General features: G+C 42.4%; 1 protein-coding gene across 2 annotated transcripts; it reads right to left on the bottom strand.

Moving 5' to 3' along the window:
* Positions 1–3952: 3952 nt before the first annotated feature.
* Positions 3953–14341, bottom strand: LOC106560355 (GTP-binding protein REM 2). Of its 2 annotated transcripts, XM_014123192.2 has the most exons (6): positions 14153–14341; positions 13982–14035; positions 12955–13270; positions 12696–12769; positions 6803–6980; positions 3953–4529 (listed from the first exon to the last, which is right to left on the bottom strand). In XM_014123192.2, exons 1-6 carry the CDS (start codon positions 14231–14233, stop codon positions 4237–4239), a joined length of 996 nt encoding a protein of 331 aa, XP_013978667.1. In that variant the 5' UTR covers positions 14234–14341; the 3' UTR covers positions 3953–4236. The 2 variants fall into 2 exon arrangements, with proteins under 2 accessions (XP_013978667.1, XP_013978668.1); XM_014123193.2 differs by having other exon boundaries at positions 13982–14170.
* Between the last annotated feature and the right edge of the window lie 157 nt (positions 14342–14498).

Raw genomic sequence — 14498 nt, forward strand, 5'->3', positions numbered from 1 at the left:
ACTATAAAATAATAGAATTTCCACACAAAAAAATTGCATACAAAACGACTGCTCAGTTTTTTTGCTCATCTTTATCATGGGTGCCAATAATTTCAGATGTGACTGTATGTATGCATGCTGCTACCTCCACATTATGTGTTCAATCTTGATGTAGTTTATCATGTGCTCTTTTATTGCTAATGCTAAGTGTCTCACCCACCATTGTGTCAAACACCAGAGTATAGGCTAGACCTCACAAAACCAGAAGAAGTTTACAGCACTGGTATCTGACCATTCATCAGAAACTTCCACCATACCACCCTTCCTTATAAAATTTTGCATCTCGTTCACGGAATTGGCTACTTTCAAAATCTCATATCCATGCACAGACATTGGAAAACCAGTTTTGTTTTTACGGGCTATGGTCCTGGGGTTTGAGAAGTGAAAAATTATTCTTTAGTTGTTCATTTTCTTGAATTCTAAAGGTACAACCTAGATTTGAGCCAATGTCTTCAGAACTGAAGAGGTGGTTTGGAAGTGTGGCTTAGGAGCAATACCTACCTAGACACATCACTTGGTTTATATAGAACAATGGCGCCAGAGTAGATGGCTACCGTTTTATGGACTCCTAACCAATTGTGCTATTGTGTGTGTTTTTTTTGCGTTATTTGTAACTTATTTTGTACATAATGTTTCTGACACTGTCTCTTATGACCAAAAAGAGCTTCTGGATATCAGGACAGCGATTACTCACCTCGTACTGGACAAAGATTTTTTCTTTAACGAGTCGGACGCGAGGGATTTGCTTCAGACACCCGACAAGGCCCAAATCCCCGTCATTCGCATGAGAAAGAGACAGAGATATCGGTGACGTAGGTCGGGGTGCCTTGTAAGGATCCGACGGCGAATGGGTAATCTGCCTCTACCATCAGTCCTATTAGCCAACGTACAATCATTGGATAATGAAATAGACGACCTACGATCACGAATATCCTACCAACGGGACATTAAAAACTGTAATATCTTATGTTTCACCGAGTTGTGGCTGAACGACGACATGGATGACATACAACTGGCGGGGTTTACGCTGCATCGGCAAGATAGAACAGCTGCTTCCAGTAAGAGAAGGGGTGGCGGTCTGTGTATATTTGTAAACAACAGCTGGTGCACAAAATCTAATATAAAGGAAGTATCTCATGATAAGCTGTAGACCACACTATTTACCTAGATACTTTTCATCTATATTTTTTGTAGCTGTCTATTTACCCCCACAAATCGATGCTGTCACTAAGACTGCACTCAATGAGCTGTATAAGGCCATAAGCAAACAAGAAAACGTTAATCCAGAGGCGGCACTCCAAGTGCCCGGGGACTTAAATGCAGGGAAACTTAAATCCGTTTTACCTAATTTCTACCAGCATGTTAAATATGCACCCAGAAGAAAAAAAAACTCCAGACCACCTTTACTCCACACACAGAGAAGCGTACAAAGCTCTCCCTCGCCCTCCATTTGGCAAATCTGACCATAATTCTATTCTCCTGATTCCTGCTTACAAGCAAAAACTAAAGCAGGAAGCACCAGTGACTCGTCAATAAATAAGTGGACAGATGATGCAGATGCTAAGCTACAGGACTGTTTTGCTAGCACGGACTGGAATATGTTCCGGGATTCTTCCGATGGCATTGAGGAGTACACCACATCAGTCACTGGTTTCATCAATAAGTGCATCGATGACGTTGTCCCCACAGTGACCGTACGTACAATATCCCAACCAGAAGCCATGGATTACAGGCAACATCTTCACTGAGCTAAAGGGTAGAGCTGCCGCTTTCAAGGAGCAGGACGCTAACCTGGACCCTTATAAGAAATCCCGCAATGCCCTCAGACGAACCACCAAACCAGCAAAGCATCAATACAGGACTAAGATTGAATTGTACTATACCGGCTCCAACGCTCGTAGGATGTGGCAAGGCTTGCAAACTATTACAGACTAGAAAGAGAAGCACAGCCGTGAGCTACCCAGTTACACGAGCTAACCAGACGAGCTAAATTACTTCTATGCCTGCTTCGAGGCAAGCAACACTGAAGCATGCATGAGAGCATCAGCTGTGCTGGACGACTGTGATCACGCTCTCCGTAGCCAATGTGACTAAGACCTTTAAACAGGTCAACATTCACAAGGCCGCAGGCTAGACGGATTACCAGGACGTGTACTCCGAGCATGCGCTGACCAACTAACTGGCAAGTGACTTTACTGACATTTTTTACCTGTTTCTGACTGAGTATGGAATACCAACATGTTTCAAGCAGACCACCATAGTCCCTGTGCCCAAGAACACTAAGGTAATCTGCCTAAATGACTACCGACCCGTAGCGCTCATGTCTGTAGCCATGAAGTGCTTTGAAAGGCTGGTCATGGCTCACATCAACACCATTATCCCAGAAACCCTAGACCCACTCCAATTTGCATTCCGCCCCAACAGATCCACGGATGATGCAATCTCTATTGCACTCCACACTGCCTTTTCCCACTTGGACAAAAGGAACACCTACATGAGAATGCTATTCATTGACAACAGCTCAGCCGACGGTGCAGGCGGCTGCCGACTGACTGATCTACGAATCACCTTGCATCAACTACTCATTAATATTTGTCAATCCGTCAGTGAGTCACAATTTACCCGTGATATATTACGGTTTTGATGCTCTCAAACACGACCATTAAGTGTGACACCCCACTCCCTCACTTTTTTCTGATCGGGGAGGGGACACTCTGTACTACTTATTGTCCATTTTTTTTCAATGGTAAATGGCAGGTTAAGGTTTGGAAAAGGGTTCAGGTTAGCTGAAATGCTAAAAAGTAATTTGTTAATTTGACAAAAGCTGGATGCCCATCGTTATCCACCATCTTTGCTTCTGTTTGCCCTGAAAATCAGATGTGGGGACTCCGCTCAGGCATTTATTTTACACCTGCTACTTTAGTAGTCTTGAGTAGAAAAGGTATTCTAAGACAAAACAGTATGCTGGTTCAGTGCGCTATCTGACCACAGGGGGGAGCCTGTTCCCTGTTTCAGGTATCCAGTATCTAGTATCCACCCCCATTGCTCCCAGCCAGGGGTTTGGAGTCAAGGGAATGAGTCACAAAGAAAATATGATTTCATGCCACCATTTAAAGGTGGTGATTTTTCCAACTCTGTTTCTTCCTGATTACAGAAGTGTTCTCCCATTCTCTTTGATGAAGTCCATGACAATGATATGAAGACCCATGATGATATACTCTGTTCTCTGCTTGCTCTTAAATAGTGTGGGTGTGAGTGGGATTGAATGGAGAGTGGAACTAAGGGTAGTAGAGTGATGCTGTGTGATACTGATATCTGACAAAGTGCCATCTGGCACTCCTCCCCAAAATAAACACATTCTGAAATCAAATTAATTCCCCTCAAAGTGTACCCTAATTTTGTAAGGGAAATGTTGAACACAAAATTCATATGGCACAAAGATTCTTTGTCTCCTTGACAACAGTAACCTGGCAATGATCACTCTACATACAATAAATCCTGGCTCCATTCTCTATCACCTCAATCCTTCTATCTTATGCCTTTTCTAAGTTTAGTCTCTCTCTGTCTCTCTCTCTGGCCCTTTCTCTACCCCCTCTCTGTATCCCCATGGATACAAGATTGTCTGGATACTAAAAAAAGCAAGTGAATCGTCAAAATCTGAATCACTGTGAAAACCATGTTATACCAGGGCTGCTACTGTGATTGCTCTCTTGCACTTGTATCACAACACACAGAGACACATAACCAGATGAAAGAGTCACTTTCCTTTCTCATCACTTCTCAGAGTATTTTATTTGGCCCTCAATGAAATCACATGGGAATGGAGATGGAGAATCAGTCAAACTACTGCAGTATGGTGCTTAGGATTGTATTTACAGGGGTTCAACAGCTAATTCTCTATTCTCTATGGTTCTCTACTACAACATTTCTACATTAATCAACCCAGATACGTCCATCACTTCTTTAATGCCATTCTCTCTTCCTGGTCTTCTCTGCTTCATCCATGTGTCATCCCCATTACTGTATCCTCCTCTCATCACCCACTTTTACACTCACTTTTCTCTTCACCATAATTTACCTCTTTGAATCCTTCTCTCTATTTTGCAATTGCTTACATGCTATTTCCCTCTTGCTTGCTTTCTAGCCACCCCTCTCTCTTTCTATACATCCCTCATTCTATCCTTCCCTCACCCCTGATCACAGGGCCCCCAGGTCATGGCAGGAGCGGGACTTCTGTCTGAAGAACTTGCCCCCGTCTCGTTCCCTCTCACGGGGGTAGCGTGGGACCAGGCTAGCGAGGAAACGCTTGGCCCGGTGGGTGATGCCCTCCAGGCCGCCAGCCATGTCGTGCCCATAGGCCCCTGGGGGCACTGGACTGAGGCCTCTGGCTAACCTCACAGCAGACTCCAGGAGCTCCACTGTGCGGTGGTCCAGAGAGGTTGACATTTCCACATACAGACAGTCAAACAGAGTAGCACTGGTGAAGGCCTCTGAGAGAGAGAGAGAGAGAGAGAGAGAGAGAGAGAGAGAGAGAGAGAGAGAGAGAGCGAGCGAGAGAGAATAAGCACAGTTGTCAGTGGTAAACGCATTACCCATTTAGGATGAGGGCATTTCGGATGAGATTGGGTACACGGTGATGTGCTGTTGTCACAGGTTCATCCATATTAGTTACATGTTGAAGCACCTCTTATTCTCTTATTGTGCTGTGACTCAGCCCACCTCCCCTCTGGTTGACCTCAGAAACACTACAATATAAACATCCCTGCCTCTGGATTTTTTGTGTCATTACAGACTACTATCCCTAGGACAAACACAAACACACACACATAATTGAATGCATTTATTCAAAAGATGGAAAAAGCACATATTAAAGATAGAGTGCAACACAGAAATCACGGGGAATGAGAAGCCAGATAATGAAAGATGATGAGAAGCAATTGCCCAAATTAGTCTTAATTAAAATCTTATTTGTTAATTAGAGAGATAAAATTATCCCTGACAGCAGAGGAAGAGAGAACCAGTATGGTTAATGTTTTTTCTTCTGTGCACGCTCGTTCAGCTATATTATAAAGCGAGAAGGAAGGGAGTTTTCACCCAGTTTCTGTCACGACTTCCACCGAAGGTGGCTCCTCTCCCTGTTCGGGCAGTGCTCGGCGGTCGTTGTCGCCAGCCTACTAGCTGCCACCGATCCCATTTTCCTTTTCATTTAGTTCTGTCTGGTTTTACACACCTGTGTCTTGTTTTTCTGATTTCGGTGGGTTTATATTTACCCGCTGCAGGTTAGGCTGTGTGCGAGATTATATTTGCTGTTGGCTACATGTAAGGGGTGCATGCCTGCAACACGGGCGTTGTTTGTCTTTTGTACGGTATGTGTTTGCCGTGGACATATTTGCTTGTGGCTGGCGGAGTTGAGGTTTCTCCCCTGTGTGTGTCGTTGTGCTTTCGGGACAGCCAAAATAAACTGTGGATTTTCCTGGAACCCTTCTGCTCTCCTGCTCCTGATTCCACACACCCCCCACCATCGAGAGGCTTTGTTACAGTTTCTGCTAAAGTAATTATGCAGAAGGCCTTGCTCTGCTCTCTGCCTCATAATAAGTCAAAGGCCACACGGTTCTGAGGTTACACAAAACTCATAACATGATCCCAAAAACAGCCAGGCCTGAGGAGCTGCAGTCTGGAGCAACACACATCACACAGACAGGTGGGGGTGGGAGAGAGACAGTTTGAAAGACAGAGAGTTTTGTGTTCATGTGTGTTATAGGTTGTGGTGACCATACAGCCAAGCTCAGGTGCATCTTCTTAACACACCACACAGCCATATCCTCAGTTGATATGTACATCTAGATGAATAGATTAATGCGTATTTTTATTTATTTTTATTTTATATCACCTTTATTTAACCAGGTAGGCCAGTTGAGAACAAGTTCTCATTTACAACTGCGACCTGGCCAAGATAAAGCAAAGCAGTGTGACAAAAACAACAACACAGAGTTACACATGAGATAAACAAACGTACAGTCAATAACACAATAGAAAAATATATATACAGTGTGTGCAAAATGAAGTAAGGAGGTAAGGCAATAAATAGGCCAATAGTGACGAAGTAATTACAATTTAGCAATTTACACTGGAGTGATATATGTGCAGCGATCGGTAAGCTGCTCTGACAGCTGACGCTTAATGTTAGTGAGGGAGATATAAGTCTCCAACTTTAGTGATTTTTGCAATTCGTTCCAGTCATTGACAGCAGAGAACTGGAAGGAAAGGCATCCAAAGGAGGTGTTGGCTTTGGGGATGACCAGTGAAATATACCTGCTGGAGCGTGTGCTACGGGTGGGTGTTGCTATGGTGACCAGTGAGCTGAGATAAGGCGGAGCTTTACCTAGCAAAGATTTATAGATGACCTGGTTCCAGTGGGTATGTTCTTAGTATCTCATGCACAGTTCTCAGCATGCACAGTCCCTTCCTCCCATACTCCCACACTGCACTGCAGCTGAAATGCTGTGCCACTTTCTGTCTATATTCCTATATTTCTCCCTTCACCGCAGTACCCTGTAGAGATACAGCATAAAACTCAACCTGTCGACACACTGGGTGGAGATGGCAGGCAGAGAGAAGGCAATGAGAGAAGAGAGCATCTATAGGAATAGATCATCTGTAGGGAAAGGTATACACTATGTAATACTGCAGGTTAAGGTTGCAGCGACAAAGGGCGACCACTCTACCATTGTGCTGTAACAAAGAGAGGGCCAATCTGCCTCACCTTGACTGCTGACCTCGCGCGAACGGACCAGGTCACTCTTGTTGCCCACAAGGATGATGGGAGTTTGTGGCTGTGTCTCCCTGAGGAGGAGGCGAAGTTGGGCAGTGCGGTGGAAACTACGCCTGTCCGTGACAGAGAACACCAGGACACACACCTCACACTGCAGAGCAGACAGGTCCTGAGAGAGAGGGAGGGAGAGAGAGAGATCACCACAACCATACCGCTTTACCTTCCATTTAGTCGTAGGAATTTTAAAGAGAATAAACTTCTATGTATCATATGCCTAATTTATACCTGGCTCTAACATGGGTCCTGTGTCCTGATCTTGTCCACATTCTGATTGTGCCCATATTTTCAGAAATGTGTAAACTCATGGTATTAAAACGTGTCTCTTATCCGTCCACTGTGTCTGCATTGTGAGCAAATTTCCTGGTCCTCCCCTTTAAGAAAATTATTTCACTGCTATATTTTCCAAACAATCTTTAATTATTTATTTTAAGACACATATTGATGGCATATGTGAAGGGTGCCACCTGTCAATGATTTTAGAGGGTGGGATAATGATGATTTAAATGGTTTCACTGTCCAGATCGGTCTACACTTGTACATCCAGACACAATACGTGTCTGACTACCTCGAGAGGTGGTCAGGAAGATCTGATCACAATCAGATCACAGTGCCTGTTTAATTGTCTACACCTGTCAAAAAATGTGGGCACAATCAGAATGTGGACAAGATCATGCCAAAGGACGCATGTTCAAACCAGGTAGAAACTCGGACTGGGAATTGCCAGGGACCTCATGATACAATATTATCACGATACTTAGGTGCCGATACAATATGTATTGCTATTCTCACGATTCTATATGTATTGCGATTCGATACTGTGATTTTATTCCCGATTCGATGTTCCAAACATATTGCTCACCATATGTCCGCTGCAGAGGGACAAGAGAGAGCCATGAGAAAATGAGTTTTGATCAGTCATGGAAATTAAAGTGCTGAAAATAAATTGGCTCCCGATTTAAAAAGAAGATGAGAACAACTTATGACGGAAAAATTCGGGATTTTTAGTGCAGGTACAGCCAACTAGCGCAAAAATAATATTGAGATATTGTCAAAACAATATGTCGTCCAAAAAAATATCCCGATATGTAAATGGCTCGACTCCCTCCACCCATTACAATGGGTCTACATAAGTCACCAAGTGAAGAGGTAGATGGAGGCAGCTCTTCCCTCCCTAGAAATCTTTCTTTATGTGGTTTGTGTCCACATTTTCCCACTGCTGTGCTGAGAGCCTTGTAAATGACAGTCAGTAAAAACATGTAATTATAACTCTGGCATGATGAGTGCTCTATGACAGAGAGAGTCATATCAAAGAGTGTGTGTACTTGTGTTTTTTCAACATTTCAAACAAATGATTGTTCCGGTGGTATGCAGTGAAAGCCTGCTGCCTGCAGCAGTCAAGAGTGAAAGTGAAGCCCTGTGCTCTTTCATTCTATGATTCCCTGCTGCCTAGAGATAAATTACCATACCACACCAACTGGGAACCACGTCAATTACTGATGACACACACAGAGAATACAATGACACACACACACACACACACACACACACACACACACACACACACACACACACACACACACACACACACACACACACACACACACACACACACACACACACACACACACACACACACACACACACACACACACACACACACACACACACACACTGGATGCCCTTTGAGTGAATCCTTCATAAGTCACTGAAAACGCTTCAGGGACACTGTGTGAGCAAAGCTACATTTGATATCTAAAATCGGAATTTAAGATTTCACTCTTGAGACTGCATCAAAAGGTTAACTCAAACTCTTCTGAACAGATGAGACAGAGCAACATCACCAAGATCAGGATCTCCTAAAAGACAACCAAAGAACATCAGTGATCCACTTACAGATGAAGGATCTTACCGTTTTTTTTCAATCACTGCACATTGTATATTTCCAAAGCTCTTAAGTACAAAACTCTAAACGGATAGAACTTGTAATTCCCCTATCTATTGGGACCTTAGATTGTGCATTCATTGGGGTTTCACACATCTTTCACCCATGAGCCATTCATGGAAAATCTAAGTTTTCCGTGAAATACCATGAGAACATTTTGCTTAGTCACCAATACTGTACATCAGATAATGATAGGCTCCATTTAGTCATTTTAACTACCAATTAATCCAATAGCAAGAAAGAATATTAGCGGGTAAATATAATTTTCAATACAGTATTTGACTAAAACTTGACATGCACAATTATTTTATCATTTGTATCCAATGGCAGGTTGTGACAATGTTGAGAAATATGTCAGTCTTACAGTTTCATTATCCTTATACAGTACATACAGTACCAGTCAAAATTTTGAACACACCTACTCATTCACTATTATTATTCTACAATGTAGAAATTATTCTACAATGTAGAAAATAGTACAAATAAAGAAAAACCCTGGAATGAGTAGGTGTGTCCAAAATGTTGACTGGTACTGTACCTAGGACAAATCATCAGAAATAGGATATTGTAAATCAGTTCACTACTGTAAAAATTTAGCACAGTGTTGTATGCCTTTTCTGCCCCATGCATCATTTTAGAAGATCACCTTTTCTACGTGACTTGTAAACTGATACAATATCACCTGTCTCTCTGTTTGAAATTCATTAGCTTACAGTGCATCAATGAAATTCATATCAATGAAAGTCAGATAATGATTTGAATGTTGTTATATACAAGTTCCAACCCAGGTATTTCAGCAGTGCATTGTATTCTGCACTATAATTCCAAATGGTAGCACATAGAGTGACTCTTTCCACTTTGTCCTATTGAAGCAGACTGGCTGATGGAGAATGATGATGTAGTATTTACAGCTACATCCATACATAAATTGATGTAAAATGTATAAATATATAAGCTAAAATATAGAAATTGACGGTGTTCAGCAGTTAACAAACTATATATAGTGAGGGGGGAAAAAGTATTTGATCCCCTGCTGATTTTGTACGTTTGCCCACTGACAAAGAAATGATCAGTCTATAATTTTAATGGTAGGTTTATTTGAACAGTGAGAGACAGAATAACAACAAAAAAATCCAGAAAAACGCATGTCAAAAATATTATAAATTCATTTGCATTTTAATGAGGGAAATAAGTATTTGACCCCTCTGCAAAACATGACTTAGTCCTTGGTGGTAAAACCCTTGTTGGCAATCACAGAGTTCAGACGTTTCTTGTAGTTGGCCACCAGGTTGGCACACATCTCAGGAGGGATTTTGTCCCACTCCTCTTTGCAGATCTTCTCCAAGTCATTAAGGTTTCGAGGCTGACGTTTGGCAACTCGAACCTTCAGCTCCCTCCACAGATTTTCTTTGGGATTAAGGTCTGGAGACTGGCTAGGCCACTCCAGGACCTTAATGTGCTTCTTCTTGAGCCACTCCTTTGTTGCCTTGGCCGTGTGTTTTGGGTCATTGTCATGCTGGAATACCCATCCACGACCCATTTTCAATGCCCTGGCTGAGGGAAGGAGGTTCTCACCCAAGATTTGACGGTACATGGCCCTGTCCATCATCCCTTTGATGCAGTGAAGTTGTCCTGTCCCCTTAGCAGAAAAACACCCCCAAAGCATAATGTTTCCACCTCCATGTTTGACGGTGGGGATGGTGTACTTGGGGGCATTCCTCCTCCTCCAAACACGGCGAGTTGAGTTGATGCCAAAGAGCTCCATTTTGGTCTCATCTGACCACAACACTTTCACCCAGTTGTCCTCTGAATCATTCAGATCTTCATTGGCAAACTTCAGACGGGCATGTATATGTGCTTTCTTGAGCAAGGGGACCTTGCGGACACTGCAGAATTTCAGTCTTTCACGGCGTTGTGTGTTACCAATGTTTTCTTGGTGACTATGGTCCCAGCTGCCTTGAGATCATTGACAAGATCCTCCCGTGTAGTTCTGGGCTGATTCCTCACCGTTGTCATGATCATTGCAACTCCATGAGGTGAGATCTTGCATGGAGCCCCAGGCCGATGGAGATTGACAGTTCTTTTGTGTTTCTTCCATTTGCGAATAATCGCACCAAATGTTGTCACCTTCTCACCAAGCTGCTTGGCGATGGCCTTGTAGCCCATTCCAGCCTTGTGTAGGCTGGGAGCCAGAAATCTTTCTGATTGAGAGGGGGTCAAATACTTATTTCCCTCATTAAAATGCAAATCAATTTCTAACATTTTTTGACATGCGTTTTTCTGGATTTTTTGGTTGTTATTCTGTCTCTTACTGTTCAAATAAACCTACCATTAAAATTATAGACTGATCATTACTTTGTCAGTGGGCAAATGTACAAAATGAGCAGGGGATCAAATACTTTTTTCCCTCGTTGTATGTTAACTAGGCACTACATAGTTCAGTAGTTATCAGTTTTGAGCAGTTTAATTAAGTGATAGATAATTGTATTGTTAAAAAATGCAGGAAAATCATATAAAAAGTAAACTGAATATTGAAAAGCAGATACTTAGATTGAAAATGCATCCGAATTGGAAGAGGGATTTGGTGCAGTGAACAAGTGACTGTGAATTTATTTATTGTACTCAGTCAATTGAAATGTGCTTAGAGTTTTGAAACATGAGCCATTTTGATGATCTGTTTTGACGTTCATGCTTAGAGTTATGAAAATGTACCACATACTTGTGAAAATTGCCCCAAAGTGATAAAAACCCCTTCAAAAAATAAAAACCCCTTCAACCCCTTCAAAAATGTCCATTAATTATAATCCACACAATAATTCACATTTTGCTGATTAAGGTAAACGAAAAGGAAATATACAACTTCACAAACTCTTGTGATTCCAGACTGGAGACCTCCTACAGAGAGATACTTTTGCAATACCCAACCTCCAGCTGAGTCAGAACAAGCAGAAGGATAAAAATGTCCCCAGTACATCTTGTCGTACTTGTCATACTTGAGTAAAAGTAAAGTTACCTTAACAGGAAATTACTCAAGTAAAAGTGAAAGTCACTCAGTAAAATACTACTTGAGTAAAAGTCTAAAAGTATTTAGTTTTAAATATACATAAGTATCAAAAGTAAATGTCATTGGAAAAATGTACTTAGGTATCAAAAGTAAAAGTAAAGTATAAATCATTTCAAATTCCTTATATTAAGCAAACCAGATGGCACAATTGTTCGTGTTTTTTTTAATTTATGGATAGCCATAGGCATATCCAACACTCAGACATCATCCAGAAACAAAGCATTTGTGTTAATTGAGTCAGCCAGATCAGAGGCAGTAGAGATTACCAGGGATGTGCTCTTGATAAGTGCCTGAATTGGACCATTTCTGTCCTGCTAAACATTCAAAATGTAACGAGTACTTTTGGGTGTCTGGGAAAATGTAAGGAGTAAAAAGTACATCATTTTCTTTGGAATGTAGTGAAGTAAAAGTAAAAGTTTTCAAAAATATAAAAAGTAAAGTAAAGTACAGATACCCCCCAAAAAACGACTTAAGTAGTACTTTAAAGTATTTTTACTTAAATACTTTACACCTCACACATCCATGAAAGCATGTGTTTGAAGCATGCTCAGGAGAAACAGAGGTAATCCTGTGGAAAATAACCTGATAATAGGCTTCCTACCCAGCCAATCACAGACTCCCACAAGGGAATGTCATATTTCCACTGCTTGATCAAAGACAGGGAGATTGGGCAACACTTCATGACTAAACATGAGAAAAACTACACAAAAACCCCCACATTAAAAGTTAACCCATGAGATAAGACAGGGGAGGAGGGTGAAGGAGTGGAGAGAGAAGGCTGGGGTAGAGTGGGGCCACAGAGATGTAGTTTGGCTCACCTGCCTCCAGTTGTCATAGATAAGGATGGTGCAGTCCTCGTCGTCCACGGTAACAGTACGTACATAGCCCTCTCCTGAGGGAGAGACATAGCAGGCAAGTCTCAGGTGGGAGATGAGGGGAAGAAGGGTTTTAACTTATGTTTATTTACAAGACATACACATTGCTGTGATGTTATGCATTGCACACGCTCTACCTGTTAGTATCATAGGCCTATTTTTGTTGAAACACTGTCCAACATCCAAACACCAATCAATGTACCTTCAGAATCCACAGAAGCAGTTCTATCCAAATCCCCAGCCAAGGCGATAGCAAGGCTTGACTTGCCCACCCCATTTTGCCCGAGCAGGGCAATTCGAAAGGGCCCTTCAGAGGGGGGTCTCCCCTCTGCCGCTGAGGCGATGGTCTCATCCTTCGCCAGGCTGAAACTGATTGGAGGAGGAGAAGGTCCAGCCAACCCTGATGTCCAATCACAATCATCATGGACTGCTTCCTCTCGTCTGAGCTGGTGTTTGATTGGCACAGGGGTACTTCCTCTGCGCAAAGGTGGGGCACTGGACAGAGTCATACTGTCACACTAAAAGAGAGACAAATAAATAAATATACACATTACGTTCACATACAACATGGACCAACAAGATTCTGACTTTTAGCCCACATTTCCATCAACATTCCACACTCTGTAGCAGTTTTCCGAACACACAGAAATTGTCAATTGTCTAGAAAGCACGGAAGGTGATGTGGCAGACTTGACACCAATTGAACTGTAATAGGGAGTGGGTTAGTCACTCTGTACCTGACATGTTATCACTTTCTGTGTGATCCTGAAGTAGAACGCTCTAGTCACATTACTGTATCCCACTTTGTATCTATGACCCTCATTAACACCTGCACTGTCTCTGCCTGTCTCCCCCTCTCTATCTTGCCATCTCCCTTTGTATTTTAATCTCTCTATTTCTGACTGTCTCTCGCTTCTCACACACACACACACACACACACACACACACACACACACACACACACATTAAGAGATGCAGAGAACCACTCAAGAACTAAATGGTCTCATGCCCATGACAAATGTGATGTTAGTGAAATCTAAAGCTCAAAAATAAATAAATAATCAAAACCCTTCTATTATGTCACCAGCACCTCCCACGTCCTGTCACTATACAGATGACAGATGTCTTGTGAGGCAACCGTTAGGCAAATTATGACATATTTGCATCGATATAAACAGTTAAAAAGCTACGTGCTGCCCGGCACATTGTGTTTAAACATACCCGCCTACCTTAGCCAGTGTTTCCTCGATATTGATAATGTCTATGAGCGCATCTGTCTGCATCTGCAATGTGAAATACACCGGTCAGAAATCGACTTTTCCCTACTCCCGAGCGTTTTCCCGCCCTCCCACTCTTCTCACTCCCGCGCGCTCTACCTCAAAGCCACAGGATGATCTCACCTGGCACAAGACTCGCAGCACCAACAAAGTAAAAACGCTTCTCTCTCTCTCTTTTCCACTTTCTCTCTCTCTATATATCATGCGCGCTCAGAAACAAACATCACACGCACAAACTCAGAGGCTACATAGACAACACACTTCTCTCTCCCCCACAGTGTGCTTTCGTACAGTAAGTTAGGTCCTGCAGTGTCTCTTCTGCATTATGACTCACTTACATGACGTGTAAATAAATGATCGTTGCCAGCTTTTTATTTTCTTAGACAAAATTGATTTTGGCTATTGAATGTAAAGCTGCGTCGACTGGATTTTCCCTGTAAAGAAAATGTCATGTGCAGTCCATCTCTAT

Source organism: Salmo salar, chromosome ssa10 (assembly GCF_905237065.1).
Source record: "Salmo salar chromosome ssa10, Ssal_v3.1, whole genome shotgun sequence".
Classification (NCBI taxonomy): Eukaryota; Metazoa; Chordata; class Actinopteri; order Salmoniformes; family Salmonidae; genus Salmo; species Salmo salar.

What these genes read in the sequence shown, in the direction of transcription:
- LOC106560355 (XM_014123192.2), bottom strand. Translation starts at nt 14,233, where the DNA reads ATGATATATAGAGAGAGAGAAAGTGGAAAAGAGAGAGAGAGAAGCGTT. An exon ending in TGCTTCTGTGGATTCTGAAG is followed by an intron (nt 12,770 to 12,954) that starts GTACATTGATTG and finishes TCTCTCCCTCAG; the next exon opens with GAGAGGGCTATGTACGTACT. An exon ending in GCGCGAGGTCAGCAGTCAAG is followed by an intron (nt 4,530 to 6,802) that starts GTGAGGCAGATT and finishes TCTCTCTCTCAG; the next exon opens with AGGCCTTCACCAGTGCTACT.